The sequence below is a fragment of the Pollicipes pollicipes genome, unplaced genomic scaffold (genome assembly GCF_011947565.3).
Source record: "Pollicipes pollicipes isolate AB1234 unplaced genomic scaffold, Ppol_2.1 Scaffold_4295;HRSCAF=5057_pilon_pilon_pilon, whole genome shotgun sequence".
Taxonomy (NCBI): domain Eukaryota; kingdom Metazoa; phylum Arthropoda; class Thecostraca; order Pollicipedomorpha; family Pollicipedidae; genus Pollicipes; species Pollicipes pollicipes.
This window is the reverse complement of record NW_023596461.1, coordinates 25,917,280-25,932,470: the sequence shown is the minus strand read 5'-3', so window position 1 is coordinate 25,932,470 and position 15,191 is coordinate 25,917,280. Positions and strand designations below refer to the sequence as shown.

Sequence of the window (15,191 nt, the reverse complement as noted above, 5' to 3'; positions counted from 1 at the left end):
ACATCAAGCTGGCGTCCCGGCACAAACTGTATTAGGCTACTCAATTGGCCGCGGCCGCGTCACCGAGCCCCCCCCCCCCGGCGATCAGTGATCACGTGACCAGACCGCTGCTCCGTTCACCGGCACCCCTTACATCTCAGCAAGAACCCCGCAACACAAATACGAAATATTGGAATGGGTGCAGGCCTCTGACTCTAACGATTTCTCTTTTGCAACACTGGGTCATATCATACACTGGGTGAATGTCAATCAAGGATGTGAATAATGCAACGGCAGCTAATACGGATCATATTCATAATGGTTTGGATATTTAAGGCGCTTAAACTGTGTCATATATCTTGCTGTGATGGATACTTTTGTCTAATTTTGTGAATAATGACAATTGATTTTTAAATATAATTAATTTTTTCTCCAACCGGCCGCGTTTTGAAGAATATTCAGTTGTCTAGCATTCCTTTCTTGTTCCCGTCATTGAAAGCAGGGTTTCAATAGGATGCATTTAGCATCTTTTGAAACACGATTCGTTTTCCATCCATTCAATCCGTGTGGCTTGAAATTCCAAATTCCAATCCGGTCTCAATCCGGATGTTTCCTAAATTTTCTGGTCCGGTCCGGTCTAATACACCTGGCGAATCCATCTTCTATCCATGTAATTTATCCAATCTGTTAACTGTTCTATTGGGCACGCATGAGCTGGCAAAACGAACCATGCAACTCTAAAGGAGGCATATCGTTTGACCACACACTTGACACTCTTGCCCACACACTATCGCTCGACCCCCACCGACATGTTATGAAGGAACGCAGCTATGAACGATATGTAAAACCACACGGCCATGAAGGAAGACACACAGAGTAGCTGTTACGTACATAAAAGCGTTTATCCTCCAGGATCGCAGGTGGTTTTCACATGCGCCTCCTTGGTCCTCACAAATCACTGGCAGATTGCGCGCCTGAGCCGTCCGGCGGCTCGGGCGGAGCGGCCGGACCTCCTCCGACGATACGTGTCGACACGGTCCGGCCGTGTCCGACACGGTCACTGACACGGGCTCTCCCACACCGTCTGAACGGCAACGAGACGGGCCGGAGCCGACCGCGGCTCCGTGCGTCGGGTCACGTCCGCTAGCGGACGTCGGTAGCGGCGTGCGGCAGCCGGTAGAACTTCATGCCGGCCAGCGCCTCGGGCGACAGGAAGTCCGTTGGGTCCAGGTAGGCCGGCGGGCAGCGGGCGGCGTGGCGGCTGAGGCTCGTCCTCGGCCGGCCCGAACTCGCCGGCCACCATCCGGCTCGGGCGCGTCCAGACCAGCGCCGGCCAGCGCGGCCGGCTCACGCAGCCTGTCGCTCCGCCGGCATCTCGCTGCCCCGCCGCTTCCACCGCACCAGACGCCGGACGCCGGCGTAGGCCCACAGGCCGACCAGCAGCAGCGGCCAGGCGAACACGAACAGCACCAGGCCTGCAGCACGCCTGGTAGGGCCCACGTCAGCACGCCGCAGCGCCAGCAGCCACGCGTGCACAACGAACTCGACGAACGGCCCGGAGTATGATGGAAGCCTGCACAGCGACGCAGTGCAGGAACGCGAATCCTAAGGAGACCATGCCTGCGCCGGGAGGGGCGTAGTCGACGACCACCGGAGCACGTCACCGGGGTGGTCCGCCTGCTCACCGTCCGCCCATGGCTGGGGCGCGGTGACCAGGTCACTAGGACGACCGGCCGTGGCGGCCGACGGGCGCGGCGCTGCGCCGGGACGACGTCGCCTGCTCGTGCACCAGACGTTTCACCGACCGGCGCCGACCCCCCCGCCTGCCGCACTCGACAGCCAGTGCCGGCGGGCGGCCGCTGCTCTTCGGGTCGCGTGAAGATGGCCGGGCACGATCTCCCAATCACAGCCCGCGGCGCACCGGGCCAGCGGCCGCGCCTCCACCTACGGCCGGCGTGCGGATAGCGTGGGGCCACGTGACCACAACGCGGGTTCAAAGGTCACGGCGGCCGCGCACTTCGCCGGCCGCCAGCGGGTCGGAGTGTTTACCTCCGGGGCGATGCAGCTGTGGGTCGGCGGTGACCTTGGCAGCGGTCGTCAGCTGGCCTGACGTCACAGACAACGACTGACACGGCGTAGGTTGAATGAATCGGCAACGAAGCCTTGAGGTCCCCAGCACAGTTCATATGCTGACCAGCGAGGCACAACATTGAGCCTTGTTACCCAGAGCGTGAGTTATATTCATAAAAGTGACGTCATGGTTTAGAAAACGGGTTTTTTGATGTAGAAAACAGTTCTTCTCGGCCCATTTATTCCTCTAGCTCAATTATGGGGGCCTCCATGATCTGAATTTTTGTTAGTTTGTTGTCTACGGGGAGCTGTAATGCCTGAAAGTGTCGGGAGAAAAGGGGCTTCCTGACAATTTGGAGGGGCGGAAACATACTTTTGGCTGCTCCCCCCTGCAGCGGTGTTCCTGGCGGTGGCACGTAGTTTTGGTTGTGGGGGATGAGGGTGGGTTTAGCCATCGGTGCTGTTTGCTCCGGAGCTTATCACTTGATGCTCATTCCCAAATTTTGGGTACATTATGTCATAACATTTGCCAACTTCACTGCTTTGCTTGTACCCTCAGCTGTTACGGTTTTAGCTGCCGTTGGGAGCAAACGCGATTCTTAAATCGGTGGGGTGACGTAGTGTTCGTAGGCGCACTGCTATTGGCGACAAACATTTGCTTCTATGGGTCGGTCCAAATCACGTTACGATAGACGGTAAGCTGGAGAAGTTTCAAACGATGCAGAAGTTAGACAGGCATGCTGCATTGTCACAACAGTTGTACCAGATTCTCAAGTAGAGGAACGAGTAGAGTACGGCAATTTTCGGAATAGGGCTGTGATAATAAAAACGCCTACAGAGCTGAATATGGGTCGGTGATTTGAAAATGTTTAAGCAGACGTGAAATCGCCCTCCGGAAGTCGGTAGCAAGGACATTCAGCATCTCTAGGTACCCCGGGTCATCAGCTCAGTTTAACCGTGTTTGCGTTCCACGCCTCGATTTTGCACCACCTTGTTTGGGAAAGGCTTTTTGATCACGACGTTCCAAGGAAGTAGACCTTTTGATGAACAACTAGCATACAGACGGGATTATAATTGGAAGCGTTGTGGAGCACATTTGACGGACTGAACGTGCCCGCAGTTTTGGACATAACTTGAGCACTTGCCGCTGTCGCTGTCACTGATGGTATTTGCGGGGGAAGTTGACCAATGTGATTTTGCATTCCGAAACAATCTTGGAACTGAGCATTTCCATGTTAGCATGGATGGAGGGAAGGATGGAGGGAGCATAACCAAAGTGCTAGACAGCGTAACGCCACGCTCAAGTGTGGTTACGAATTACCCTAAATCCTTTAAATGCTTTGACGCGTCGTTGTCCCATGTCGTTGGATTCCTGTCATAACAAGAAACACACACGTATTTGTTTCACGCCTTTTAGCTGGGTAAGGGGGCCAGACGGACGTCATGCTTAGGTAGCCCAGCGTTAGATAACCCAGCGTAACCAGTGCGGAATGGTGGGGCTGAAACGGCCACAAATGCAGCTCGTTGTTGTAGGACTGCCCGTTAAGTTTACTTAAGACTAGTGAAATGATTAGATGTACACTGGTTCTGTATGCCTGAGATCGAGAGACATCTTCTGTGTGCATACATTACATATCACCACACATGGGCGTACCATGTGTATGACATGGCTCCGCATGGGCTTCAGTGTTCTCGTGCCGGCACACTGCGTATCTCAGATCCAGATGCGTGTCCACGCAGCTCCCAGGCAGTGGGCAGCGCTCTCCTCCGCGTTTGCTCCGTGCCTGCCTCAGGTGAAGATGTGTGCAACGTGGCTTTCGGCGACGCTAGCGCGCTATCACTGGCTCCCTCCCCGCCCCAGATCAAGATGTTCTTCGAGGAGCACCTGCACGCCGACGAGGAGATCCGCCTGGTGCTGGAAGGCTCGGGCTACTTCGACGTGCGGGACCGGCACGACCGCTGGGTGCGCGTGCTGGTGGAGCGGGGTGACCTGCGTGTGCTACCGGCCGGTATCTACCACCGCTTCACCTGCGACGACAAGGTGGGCATGCTGGTGGAGCGGGTGACCGGCTGGTTGCTGCCGGCCGGCATCTACCACCGCTTCACCTGCGACGACAAGGTGGCATGCTGGTGGAGCGGGGCGACCCTGCTGGTGCTGCCCTGCCGGCATCTACCACCGCTTCACCTGCGACGACAAGGTGGGCGTGCTGGTGGAGCGGGGTGACCTGCTGGTGCTGCCTGTCGGCATCTACCACCGCTTCACCTGCGACGACAAGGTGGGCGTGCTGGTGGAGCGGGGTGACCTGCTGGTGCTGCCTGTCGGCATCTACCACCGCTTCAGCCCTGCGACGACAAGGTGGGCGTGCTGTAGGCGCCTCATCTGGATGTAATTTCCACTTCTGTCCGCTCTTTGTACCGCTAAAACCAGCATAAGCTGGCGGAAGCTTAGAGTGCCATAGTTGCATCTTTATCAAGTATAGCATGTCATTGTTGTCACCGCTGTCCTAGCCAAGTGTGAGGAAAACGAAGTAATTCAACGGAATGGTTAATTGCGTAAAAGTACAGGCATGACGAAGGAATGGTAGCTCAAAATGATAGCGCCTTAATTTAGGTGAATTAGAAATGTTTCTCAAGTAAAGGGAATTGGTGAAATGAAATATGTAATGTCAGGCCCTGCTGACTGCGAATTGGTCAGTTTTGGGAACTCTGTGCTTGTGCCTTTGTTACCTGAGTATTTTCTGTTCTATTATGTGCTGCACACCTTTAATGCCATTACTCATATGTATTTTTGAGTTGGGTCTAGTGGTTACCATCGTTTGAATGTTTAGACATTCAATGAGCTTAAACGTTTTGCAGAGAACAGTAATTTGCGTTATTCTCTCACGATGTCGTATCGAGAAGTTAAAAGGAACAGCTGCATTTTAGCTCCCTAATCTTAAAAACGTGCTGTTTAACCCTGTTTAAATTGCCTAGACAGGTCCCGCCACGAACTAACGGGTCCTGCAGATACTAAAACGCCCGACAGCAGGTATGGTGAATGGGAATATTTTCTGGTGATCGAGGCGATAACAGATGTGAGAGCCATCCCTTGTTACCATGAAGATAATGCCAGAACCCAAGCCAACTAAGGTGAGCTGGCTAAGTGACTGAAACGCTCTCCGCAGCCAAGTTTATCGGTTTGCGAACATGTGGGAAGGTGCGACTTTTGTGGCAATTTAAGTTGCGGAGTCCCACTTGCGTACGAAATACATTGAAATTATACCTTGAAAACAGAATGGTTGGCCATGTATCTGCTCTGCAGTGGCACAGGCAGGGGGGGGGGCACAGGAGCACGTCCTCCCCCCCCCCCCTCCTGTTAGGTTCCAAGGGGCCCGAATGATCCTTGAGACCGACTTTTAAGGGTCCAAATGCCAGCCGGAGATCGTATGCAGGAGCCCTGGCCAGCAGGGCCTTGCACCCTAATACCAGCCCGAGGGCCGTTTTCGCCGACCGGGATCTCCTGAGTCGATAAGGGCTTATATGCCGATCAGACGCTACCACACAGTCGGCTCCAGCCCGAGGGGCCTAGTTCCCAAGCAGGGAAAAAATCCAACCAGCGTCTGTCAAGCCCACAGTGCCTAACAGGGCGCCCCATGTTGGCAAGGGGCCCCGATTCGGTCAGAGGCAGTGTTCGAGGACGCCCGAATAGAACCTGGAGAGAGGGTGCCGGTAGTGTAGTGGTAAACGCGTCTGCGTTAACCACTGCGCGTCTGGGAAACCAGAGGCACGGGGTTCGATTCCACGCGGTGACCGCCCTTCCTTCCAAGGTGAGAGGCAGGCGACGCCATATAGCCTCAGCAGCTGAGTGCGTCATAAAGCCCCAATGACAGAACCTGGAGAGCCCATCGGGACCGACAATCAAGGACCAGTTGGAGGACCGAAGGGCACGCATGGCTGGCAGGCGTCTTCTTTAGGGATCCCGGCCTGCGGACAGGCCCTCAGATGACAACCAGAGGGCCCTTTGCCCCGGTTAGGGACCGCCCGAGTCGATATGGGCCCATATGTGGGTCAGACACCACCAGAACCACTCAGTCGGCTCCGCGTCGATATGGGCCATTTCATGGGGGTCCACTTCCCGGGGGTCCATTTCCCAAGCACCAGCAAGGCGGGGCCCGCGATTTGCATTGGCCCGAGTGCCTGAAACAATGAGGGCATCGGCCAGGGGCCCGCAGCGCTTAGCAAGGGGTCCGGTGTCAGCAAGTGGCACCGAGTCGTCGCCAGGAAGTTGCGTTGGTCGAGCCCTCTGATAACGAAAGGAATCGGGAACGTATGATGTGAGTTCACGTTGAGACAATGGAAGGACCCTGTGCCTGTCAGGAGCCTCAGTAGCGATCTGTGTGCCCGCCAGCAAAAGGGCCGTCAAGGCGAACTGAAGTTAATGTGTCAATTATTAAGTCACCTGTTGCGATCAGGGGTCTTGCTACGTCGGTGAAGATTCCTGCGTCGATCCGGGGCAACCGCGCGAGTCAGAAGGCCTATCGTGTCAAGGAGGAGTTCAATGTGATACGATAGACCCTTCTACGGGCCTCCGGACCGGTGAGGGGACATCGCCCCTGTGTCACCAGAATGGGGGCTAGAAAGCACCCCGCGCTGGGACGGAGATGGCCCTTCAGCCTTGACCGGGGACGATAACAGGCCCCCTTATGTTCTTCTCAATGGGCGCCCTCGTCTGAAAACGTAACGGGCTTAAAGTGTTGAAGATGGGTCGAGATGAGTCCAAAAATGGAAAGGCCAATACATGTTGGCCTGAGAACGTGCATTCTTTTGTGGAATTAACTAGTGAAACGAACTACAATCGACAAGTTTGAGCCCGCGCGCTTGCAATCTTTGAGCAGGAACAGCGACGGCCGGGGTTACCGGTTCCCGTAAAACCGAACGACGTTGGCCACTGCGAGTGACATCAGGCGGCGGGCGCTGTGCGCGCGAGAGGCGACCGCCGTAAAATCATGCTTCCGAGAGTTTGGTTTCAAATAACTACGTACCGTTTACGGTTTGGACTTGATCGTACCAGCGGGCACCTCCTTTCGAATTTTGAGATTGTCCTCTGGATGTGTACAGCACACTAAAAATAGAGGTTCTACCTGCACTGCTCCAGTTCCACCACCAGATTTTCGTCCGCCCGTTATCCGCCACCAGTGTTAGCCAAGGGGCGACGCCGAGCAGCTCATGGAGACTGTACCTAGGGCTTCGAGGTTTTTGTTGTTAAGATTTTCGAGCGTGCATGTTTTACACTGCGTTACATCATGTTTCTCACGAATCGATTCTGACTAAATGTTGACTTTTTCAGGCAAACATGGGTTGGTCTCATTAATGCAAGTATTGACCCATTTTTGTCCACAATTTACATTCACAAGGTCCTCAGTATCTCTCTGTAGGACCCAGATCGAAATTCTGGTAAAACTTGTGAGTTCTTATCGGTTAGGAAGAGTCGAGTGAACCATTGCTTAAATGAAGAACGCCGGTGATTTATTCCATGTAGTTGTCTGACGCCCTGATTCTTCAACATTTTTCCTTTTACTTCAAAATGCAGACACATGTTATCTCGCCAGAGCTTTTTGCTTCTATTCCAGTTGTATAAGGAAACGTAGTAAACAACAAAGAATACCATGCCCCTCTTTAAGAATTGGGTCATATCAGGCAGCTGTTTAGGGGGAAGGCGCCTTCCACCGTCAGGGGACCCTCTCTCAACCTCGTGCGCCTCACATTGCCAAGGCTCTGGCTGCGACCCTGCTGCTCTGCCTTGATTATGTCAGTCAAGAAATGGATGCATTTGTAATTATTTACCGTTTTGGTAGTCATGACCGACGTTTAACTCAAAGCGGTCGGTGTTTTGACTCGATAGTGGTCACAATAAATAAGTCCGTGAAGCTGGGTATTTTGCATGCCCGAGCGTCCGCTGGGCAGGCTACAGTATCTCGTTACGGAGAGCGGCTTCGGAAACGCGGCATGCCTCCAATCATCAGGGCTCCTATGGGTCGGACAGTTTTGAGATTCGATACTGATTTGTAATCAGCATGTTCACGTGCATCGTTTAGGTCTTCGGTATCTCTGGCGCGAGGGAGCCGGGCCGTGACGTAGACGAGGTCTGGGGCCCGGTTTGCATTCGTGTAACTGAAGAATTAAAAATGTTACCTTTGCAGTGCTTATTGGATAGGGACGCGAAATCAAGGTAGTAGTGCAATGTTGAAGTTTTTCTCCCCACGTGTGAGGGCTCAAAAGATATTGCACAATTTTGTATGAAGCCGTGATCCTTGTTGCTGAAAATTGCGTAAATCTGCGATTAGTGGCTGGAAATATTGCCGGCTTCTAGAAAGTGGGAAAGCGGGCAATATGGGCTGAGCCACTGAATCTCGAACTTTGTTCACAGTTCAACAGCTGACCCCACTCGTCAAAACATGTTTTTACACCATCACCGAACATCGTGTTCAAATGTGGGTAGTGATGCGTTTGGAATGGATGCTACATTCCAGGTACCATATATACATTGCCCGGAAATCTAAGACTGGTTGTGAAAGGCAGCCTTTTCGGATGGAGAAAATGCCGGCCATTAAAGTGGTATGAAGCGGGCGTTTTCGCATTATTCTTCTCCCAAATTTGGGGATTTTCTTCAACCTGGTGTCGGTGTGGAAGCAGAGTATTTTCTTGAAAGTGTGACACACGGAATCCAATGTCAAACTGAAGCGTGTAACAGAAAGTGTCGAATGGTTAATTTTCAGGTGAAAGGAATAGTTAGTTCTTCAAAAGCTATGATCCGTGTGAGAAATTTAGACGTACTAATTAACTGGGTCGGCAAATGCTGTTTTTTTTTTTGGGGGGGGGGGTGAAAAAGACGAAATGGGCGAAAGCCTTTGGTAAAAAACGTGAAATGAGTATGGAATAAATATTAAAAATTATTCTTAGAGAATTAAGATCCAATAATGAAATGAGAAATTGAAAATTTGAAATAACAATTAAAATCCGACAAAAGACGCGAAACGATACGTGAGGCGGCCTCTTTGTTTCTTTTTAGTTCTAGACGCTCTTGCACGGCGCAGTTTCTTTTTTATCTCCAGACGGTCCCGTACGACGCATTTTCCTGTTTATCTCCAGACGATCTCGCACGGTGCAGTTTCTTTTTTATCTCCAGTCGGTCCCGTACGGCGCATTCTCTTGTTTATCTCCAGACGATCTCGCACGGCGCAGTTTCTTTTTTTATCTCCAGACGGTCCCGTACGGCCGCAGTTGCTTTTTGATCTCCAGACGGTCCCGTACGACACATTTTCTTGTTTATCTCCAGACGATCTCGCACCGTGCAGTTTTCTTTTTTATCTCCAGTCGGTCCCGTACGGCGCATTCTCTTGTTTATCTCCAGACGATCTCGCACGGCGCAGTTTCTTTTTTATCTCCAGACGGTTCCGTACGGCGTAGTTGCTTTTTTATTCTCCAGACGGTCCCGCGTGGCGCCGCGTCGGCATCCGTACCCAAACCCCAGAGGCGTGGCCGGGCTGGGACCGCACCGATGACTGACCTTCAGCGCCCCGGCCCTTTTCCAGGATTACATCAAAGCGTGCCCGCCTGTTCTGCGGCGTGCCGGTGTGGAAGGCGCACAACCGCAGCCCGGAGACGGAGGCCATGCCGGAGCGCGGCTCGTACGTGCAGCAGCTGCACGGCACCGCCTGAGCCAGCCCGGGCCGGCCCGAGCGACGGCCGCCGCCGTCGTCTGCCCAGCGGCACCACGCGCTCCGGCCGAGGCGGCCGCGGCTCGGAGCCTACAACAGCTGTCTCATCAACATGCATTGATTTATGTACGCCCTGTAATCTGTCGAGACGGTAATGTGCATGCGTCGTAACTTGGGTAAAGGGGACTAAATTTGGAGCGGGGCTGCGGTTGCGAAGCTGTCGAGTAGTCAGCAGTGCTGTCGTGTTTGCTGGCCGTGTCTGCGCGACAACCAGCACGTGTCTAGGCCCGACCGGTATCTTGCAGACACGGTGGTAGCTGGTCGTTGGAGCCATCCTGCCGCCCTCGTTAATATGACGAGGTGGTGAGAACGGCGAAAAGCGAAAGGGAATTAACAGGGTGGGGCGACAGGGGTGAAAGCCCGCCTCAGTATATGTGAGTGCCTTGTGGACGCTTTTTACGTTGTATGATCCACTCCGATGGCGTCTGCCGCTGCGGAAGTGTGGGTCTAGAACCAAGGCCGGCTTATTGTGCGTCGCTCCTCATGTATCCATGGGTGTGTCATTTGGGAAATAGCATATTTTCTAACGGGAACAGTCTGTGGTGCGAACAGTCTGTGTGATTTGTTCTCTGAAACCGCAAGCGCTCCCAGGTCATTGGTCTCCCGGGGCTTTCGGGAGGACCCCGGAGACGGCAAATTGCTCAAGGCTGGTGAGGTTTCCGAGACGGTCCGAGGCCCTGCCCCGTCTTCCAGCTTATCGCCGAGATAGCCGTGTCCACAGTGCGACCCTGTCAGCTTATAAAGCAAGGTGACAATTCTCTTTCGGTTTGCGGTAGTGCAGTTCGTGTTGATTGTTTTCAAATAAGACAGTTTTTTGTCATTCTTTAAACACTGCACGCAATTTTACATGTTAAAGCGAGCAATGAATTGCACGCATTTCAGCCTGTTTTCCCACCAATGCCCCTGTTTTACCAACGTTTGCTACCAAGATTGGTAGAGACGTAACCTCAATTCACCGTCCAAATAGGACGTACAATATGCCGATATGCTGTTCAGTGATGTCTTTGACCAGGCATGCTTTGCCACACCAACTTCAGAGCCTCAACTCGGGCAGTGCCTTTCTTTGCCCTCCCCCTGACGGGACAAGGGGACAATGGCTCGTTTCTGTAGACGCCCAGCGGTATGGTATGTCGTACATGCGCTCTTCATTCGGTCCTTCAGGTGCCGATAGTCTTAACCTTGGCAAGTGTTCTCCGGAGCGCTGAGCAGCTTCTGAAGACGGTCCTAATTTTAATTGTCTACAGACTCTTTTGATCTTATCTAACAAGCCGTTGTATGGCAGTGATACCGTTGCTGTCGCTTTTCCTTTAGCTGCCCTACGTTTCAACCACGCTCTTTGGACTTCCGGCCTAGGCAGCCCTTTGAGTACTCGTTCCTGCGAAACATCTCGGTAAAGTAGTTTATTTCTCTCTGTCTAGTTTCGCCATCATCACTGGTGGCATTTATACGATTTTGACCGACACTTGATGGAGGCTGGATAACTAACTGGTCGAAACCCGTGTGCGCACTAACACACAAGACAATAACGATGATCCAAATAGTTATACGATCCGCGATCGAGATGTGCGACCAAGCGTAGAGCATGGGCGGGTTGATGGCCATACACCCGCGCGCAACCGCTCTATTACGGCGACACAGTACGGATCGTGCGTATTTTCCCACAGACCGTTGACTCTGTCTTGCTTTTTATTTTGAAGCAGAAGGATAGAGCTTAAGGTCACTGTAGGTAACACGGCGGCTTTCAGAAGAAGACCGGCCCAGTTCACATGGCGGCTTTCGGGAGAAGACTGGCTCAGTTAACATGGGGGCTTTCGGAGAAAGACTGGCCCAGTTTACATGGTTGCTTCCGGAAGAAGACTGGCCCAGATAACATGGCGGCTTTCGGGAAAAGACTGGGCCAGTTAACATGGCGGCTTTCGAGAGAACTGGTCCAGTGAACATGGCGGTGTTCAAAAATAGACTGGCTGTCTACTTTTGAGTAGACAGCCAGTAGTAGAGAGAGAGAGGCAGACAGAGTGGAGAGAGAGAAAAAGGAACCGGGCGCGGACGGCAGAAGGCTGTTTGTTGGTGTGCGTTGGCATGGCTGTGAACATGATACCGACGCTACAGGCGGCGGCCCTCTCGGCCCGGCCGGCTGACTAAGCGTCAACGGATGGCATCAGAGATCGACGCCTACGCGTTGTTTGGATATTATGTTCTTGATTCTACCCTGGCGTCTTACGCTGTTGAGACATGAAAATGTTGGCGTCATACTGAACTTATTGACCCATTGGAAAAATCGAAATCTTGTTAATTTAACTCGACTGTCAATTAAAACCTTTCGCTTTTCGCCTGAATCAGTTCAGATCGTCTTTGATCAACATGCTTTCGATGAATGGTTCATTTCCTGATCACCGTCTGGTCGAGCACTAACTGGTTCACACGGGGACGAGCTGACTTCGCTATCGGCGACGTAGGTTTTGTGACGGGTGTTTCTCAGTGGACGTTGCAGCTTGTGAGCTGGGTTTCTACGCGTTCGCTAGATTAAGGCAACGAACATCTAGGTATCCAGAGGTTTCTGCCTTTCATTACTGCTAAGACGGCAAGCATGTTCGTGTGCTCTTCAGATGGCGGATAGCGTTGCAATAACGTTTGCTTCTCTCTCACAGACAACTGAGAGCGCTATGGCTATGGCATTCCGTTTGCGTCTCAAATATGACTGAACCTGCGGCCCCTGACACATGAATGTGGAAGGAGCGGGCCCCCGCGTCCGGAAATCCAGTGATGGATCGGGGCCAATCTCGTGAACACGACCTTCCGGCCGCCAGGGCTAGATCGCGACGACATTTTGCCAGCTGACCGGTCAGTGCCACGCGCTAAGTCTGGCGACAGCTTGAATTGTCGCCGACAGGGTCTTTGCGCTCACGATAGTCCGAAAATTCCGACATTTACGGGCCCCTCTTACAAACCCGACAATAAAGATATAGACCATTGGCCAATGTGTACATACTAATATACGCATTAGCCAGCCGCGTAAGGGAACACTGAGCTTCTACATTCTGGCAAAACCCTAGAAACTCACCAAGAACGCTCTTTAGGTGAGGTAGTGGAACGACGCTGGTCCCACACTTGCGGAGAAAAAAACAGGGAAATGCGGGAAAAACATAGGGAAGTGCAGATGATTTCGTCTTCCACGTCAGAGAAGGATAAACGAATGCAACTTTATCCCAACTTTTGCATCCTTTTTCAGATTTCGAATGTAACGGACGCTTTTCAGATTTTTGCTCCTAAGTTTTAGAGCAGCCTTGGATAATTTATACAAACAAACCTGTACCGATCATGAATAAGCACAATCCTGCCAAAGTAATGTGGGACCTCGCGCTGAAGACGCTGCGTTTTCCGGTCGCGCTTAACCTCGAGGCGAGCACGTCAAGTAAGTGGTGTCGGAAGACTACCTTCAGCACCCATCACCGAGACATAACGTATGAGCGTTCCACATGACGAAAACAAATCTTGTATTGAATCGATACAATGATAACATCGAGAGCCAGTTTTCCGTATTTCCCTGTCATCGGTGCCGCAAACACCTTGGTGTGCAGGGGTGCGTTGCGAAGCGATATCCAACCGTCATCACAGGCACCGCTCCACTGCGCGAACACCTCCAACTGCTACCATGATGAACGCCGCAAAAAACACAGACAAATGCGGTGCAATGGGTCACTCTCCTCAGCCGATCTAGCCTTCACAAGCATAACGCCGACCTGTGCGTTACATAACACGTGCTCTGCCGCACGCCGCTTTCAACGATACCTGCTGTCACAAGCCACGTGGACAGCTGCAGTTGTCACGCTCTCCCCAGTCGATCTGGCTTTCGCAAGCACCACGCCGAGGTGTGCTTTACATAACACGTGCTCCGTCGCACGCTTCTTTTAACGATGCCTGCTGTCACAAACCGCATGAGCAGCTGCAGTTGTAGCGCCGGGGCTAACAGGCTGCGTCACTCACGTGGGCACAATGAGGGAACATCACGGGTCGGTAAACCGCGGGCACCCATATAGAATAAGCCACGCGCTAGGAGGGGAAACTGTAGGTACTTGGAGAGAAAACTACGTGTATGGATAAGATCTTTGCGACGCGCCTGGTACATCACTTAAAAACGTCGTCACCTTATGGTGATTGTGAGTATGTCATAAAACAGGCTGCAGTGACGTGATTGGCGACGAAGTGTTCTGCTGCGAACAGAGTGGTAAAATTTACACTCATGTATTGCGCCACGGTTGAGGATAAGTTTGCAGAGTTGTATGATGTCTTACAGCAATCCTTGTGGTTGTCATGTTAATAAGAATAGCATCGGCTAACCCATTGCCAGTTTTTTTCATCGGCGGATTTCTGACGAGTCAGTCCACATGGCTATTTTGACGGTGTCTGTCGCGTCCAAAAACGTTTGGAACAATGGAGTAGAACACCATTTTTAACCGGACAGACACTATAAGACGCTAGCAAGCTAGACGTTTTTAGTAGCATGGCAACGGCCGTTAAGTGCTTGACCTGAATGAGCGAAATACGCTCCACCCAATCCTTTAAGACGTTTTGTGTGCGCATGTGACAAGCGACAACGATTTCCAACGCCAATCTCATCGATGACATTTTTTCCTTGGCCCTGTATCCCCCAGATCAGACCCCCATTGAATAGCTGTGTAAGTTCGTCTCACCCGCCATACAGTCGCATTGCACTGTATTGGACAATTAAAGCAAGGACCCAGACATTTCCATACAATATTTAAATATATCTACCTGAATATTAAAATACCGAAACCGAACCCAACGTTGAGCTCCACAGCGGTTACGTGTTGCATGGTTTCCTTTGGTACCGACACTTTGTGCCACGTCCGTATTGGGGTATTATAGTACGACATAGTACGACGCTAATGCCAGGTGCTCCTTTTTTTCCATACACCGGCAATGCAGGAACGCATTGTGCAGCATTTACGTACGAGGCCCCAGCACAATGCGGCTCTGCACAGCCGGAGTATAGGAAAGGACAACAACAGTAGTGTCAAAATTATACGGTCTTCTATTCAATTGAACCAGGAATTTATTCTTAAATTTCAATGTTCCTTGCTCTGCTTTTGAATCTTACGTGACCTTCACTAACACGGTGCTTACAGAACCTTCCGAATACGAAGACAAGAGAAATACACATTCTCACTTGAAGCCGGCTTCTGATTACCGTCAACATTCAGTGACAAAAAATATTGACAGTTTTTTTTAAAAAGTCCCTATTACGAATTACCATGACTGGACTTTCATATCAATGAATGTTCATGACATGACGCATTCGTAGGTCAACAACAATCACCATTCTTTGGAAAAGCCCGGCCGTAATTTTGTGTCGGCTTGGAAGAC

General features: G+C 51.9%; 1 protein-coding gene across 1 annotated transcript; it reads left to right on the top strand.

Annotated features, from left to right (window-relative positions):
* Positions 1-2,484: 2,484 nt before the first annotated feature.
* Positions 2,485-11,948, top strand: LOC119097355 (1,2-dihydroxy-3-keto-5-methylthiopentene dioxygenase-like). The gene is made up of 5 exons (XM_037220402.1): positions 2,485-2,490; positions 3,911-4,168; positions 4,248-4,405; positions 9,621-9,741; positions 11,916-11,948. The coding sequence occupies exons 1-5, from the start codon at positions 2,485-2,487 to the stop codon at positions 11,946-11,948; spliced, it is 576 nt and encodes a 191-aa protein (XP_037076297.1).
* The last annotated feature ends 3,243 nt before the right edge of the window (positions 11,949-15,191 follow it).

Coding starts and splice junctions, on each gene's coding strand:
- LOC119097355 (XM_037220402.1), top strand. Junction 4,169..4,247: donor GCTTCACCTGCGACGACAAG/GTGGCATGCTGG, acceptor TGCGACGACAAG/GTGGGCGTGCTGGTGGAGCG. Junction 4,406..9,620: donor TTCAGCCCTGCGACGACAAG/GTGGGCGTGCTG, acceptor GCCCTTTTCCAG/GATTACATCAAAGCGTGCCC.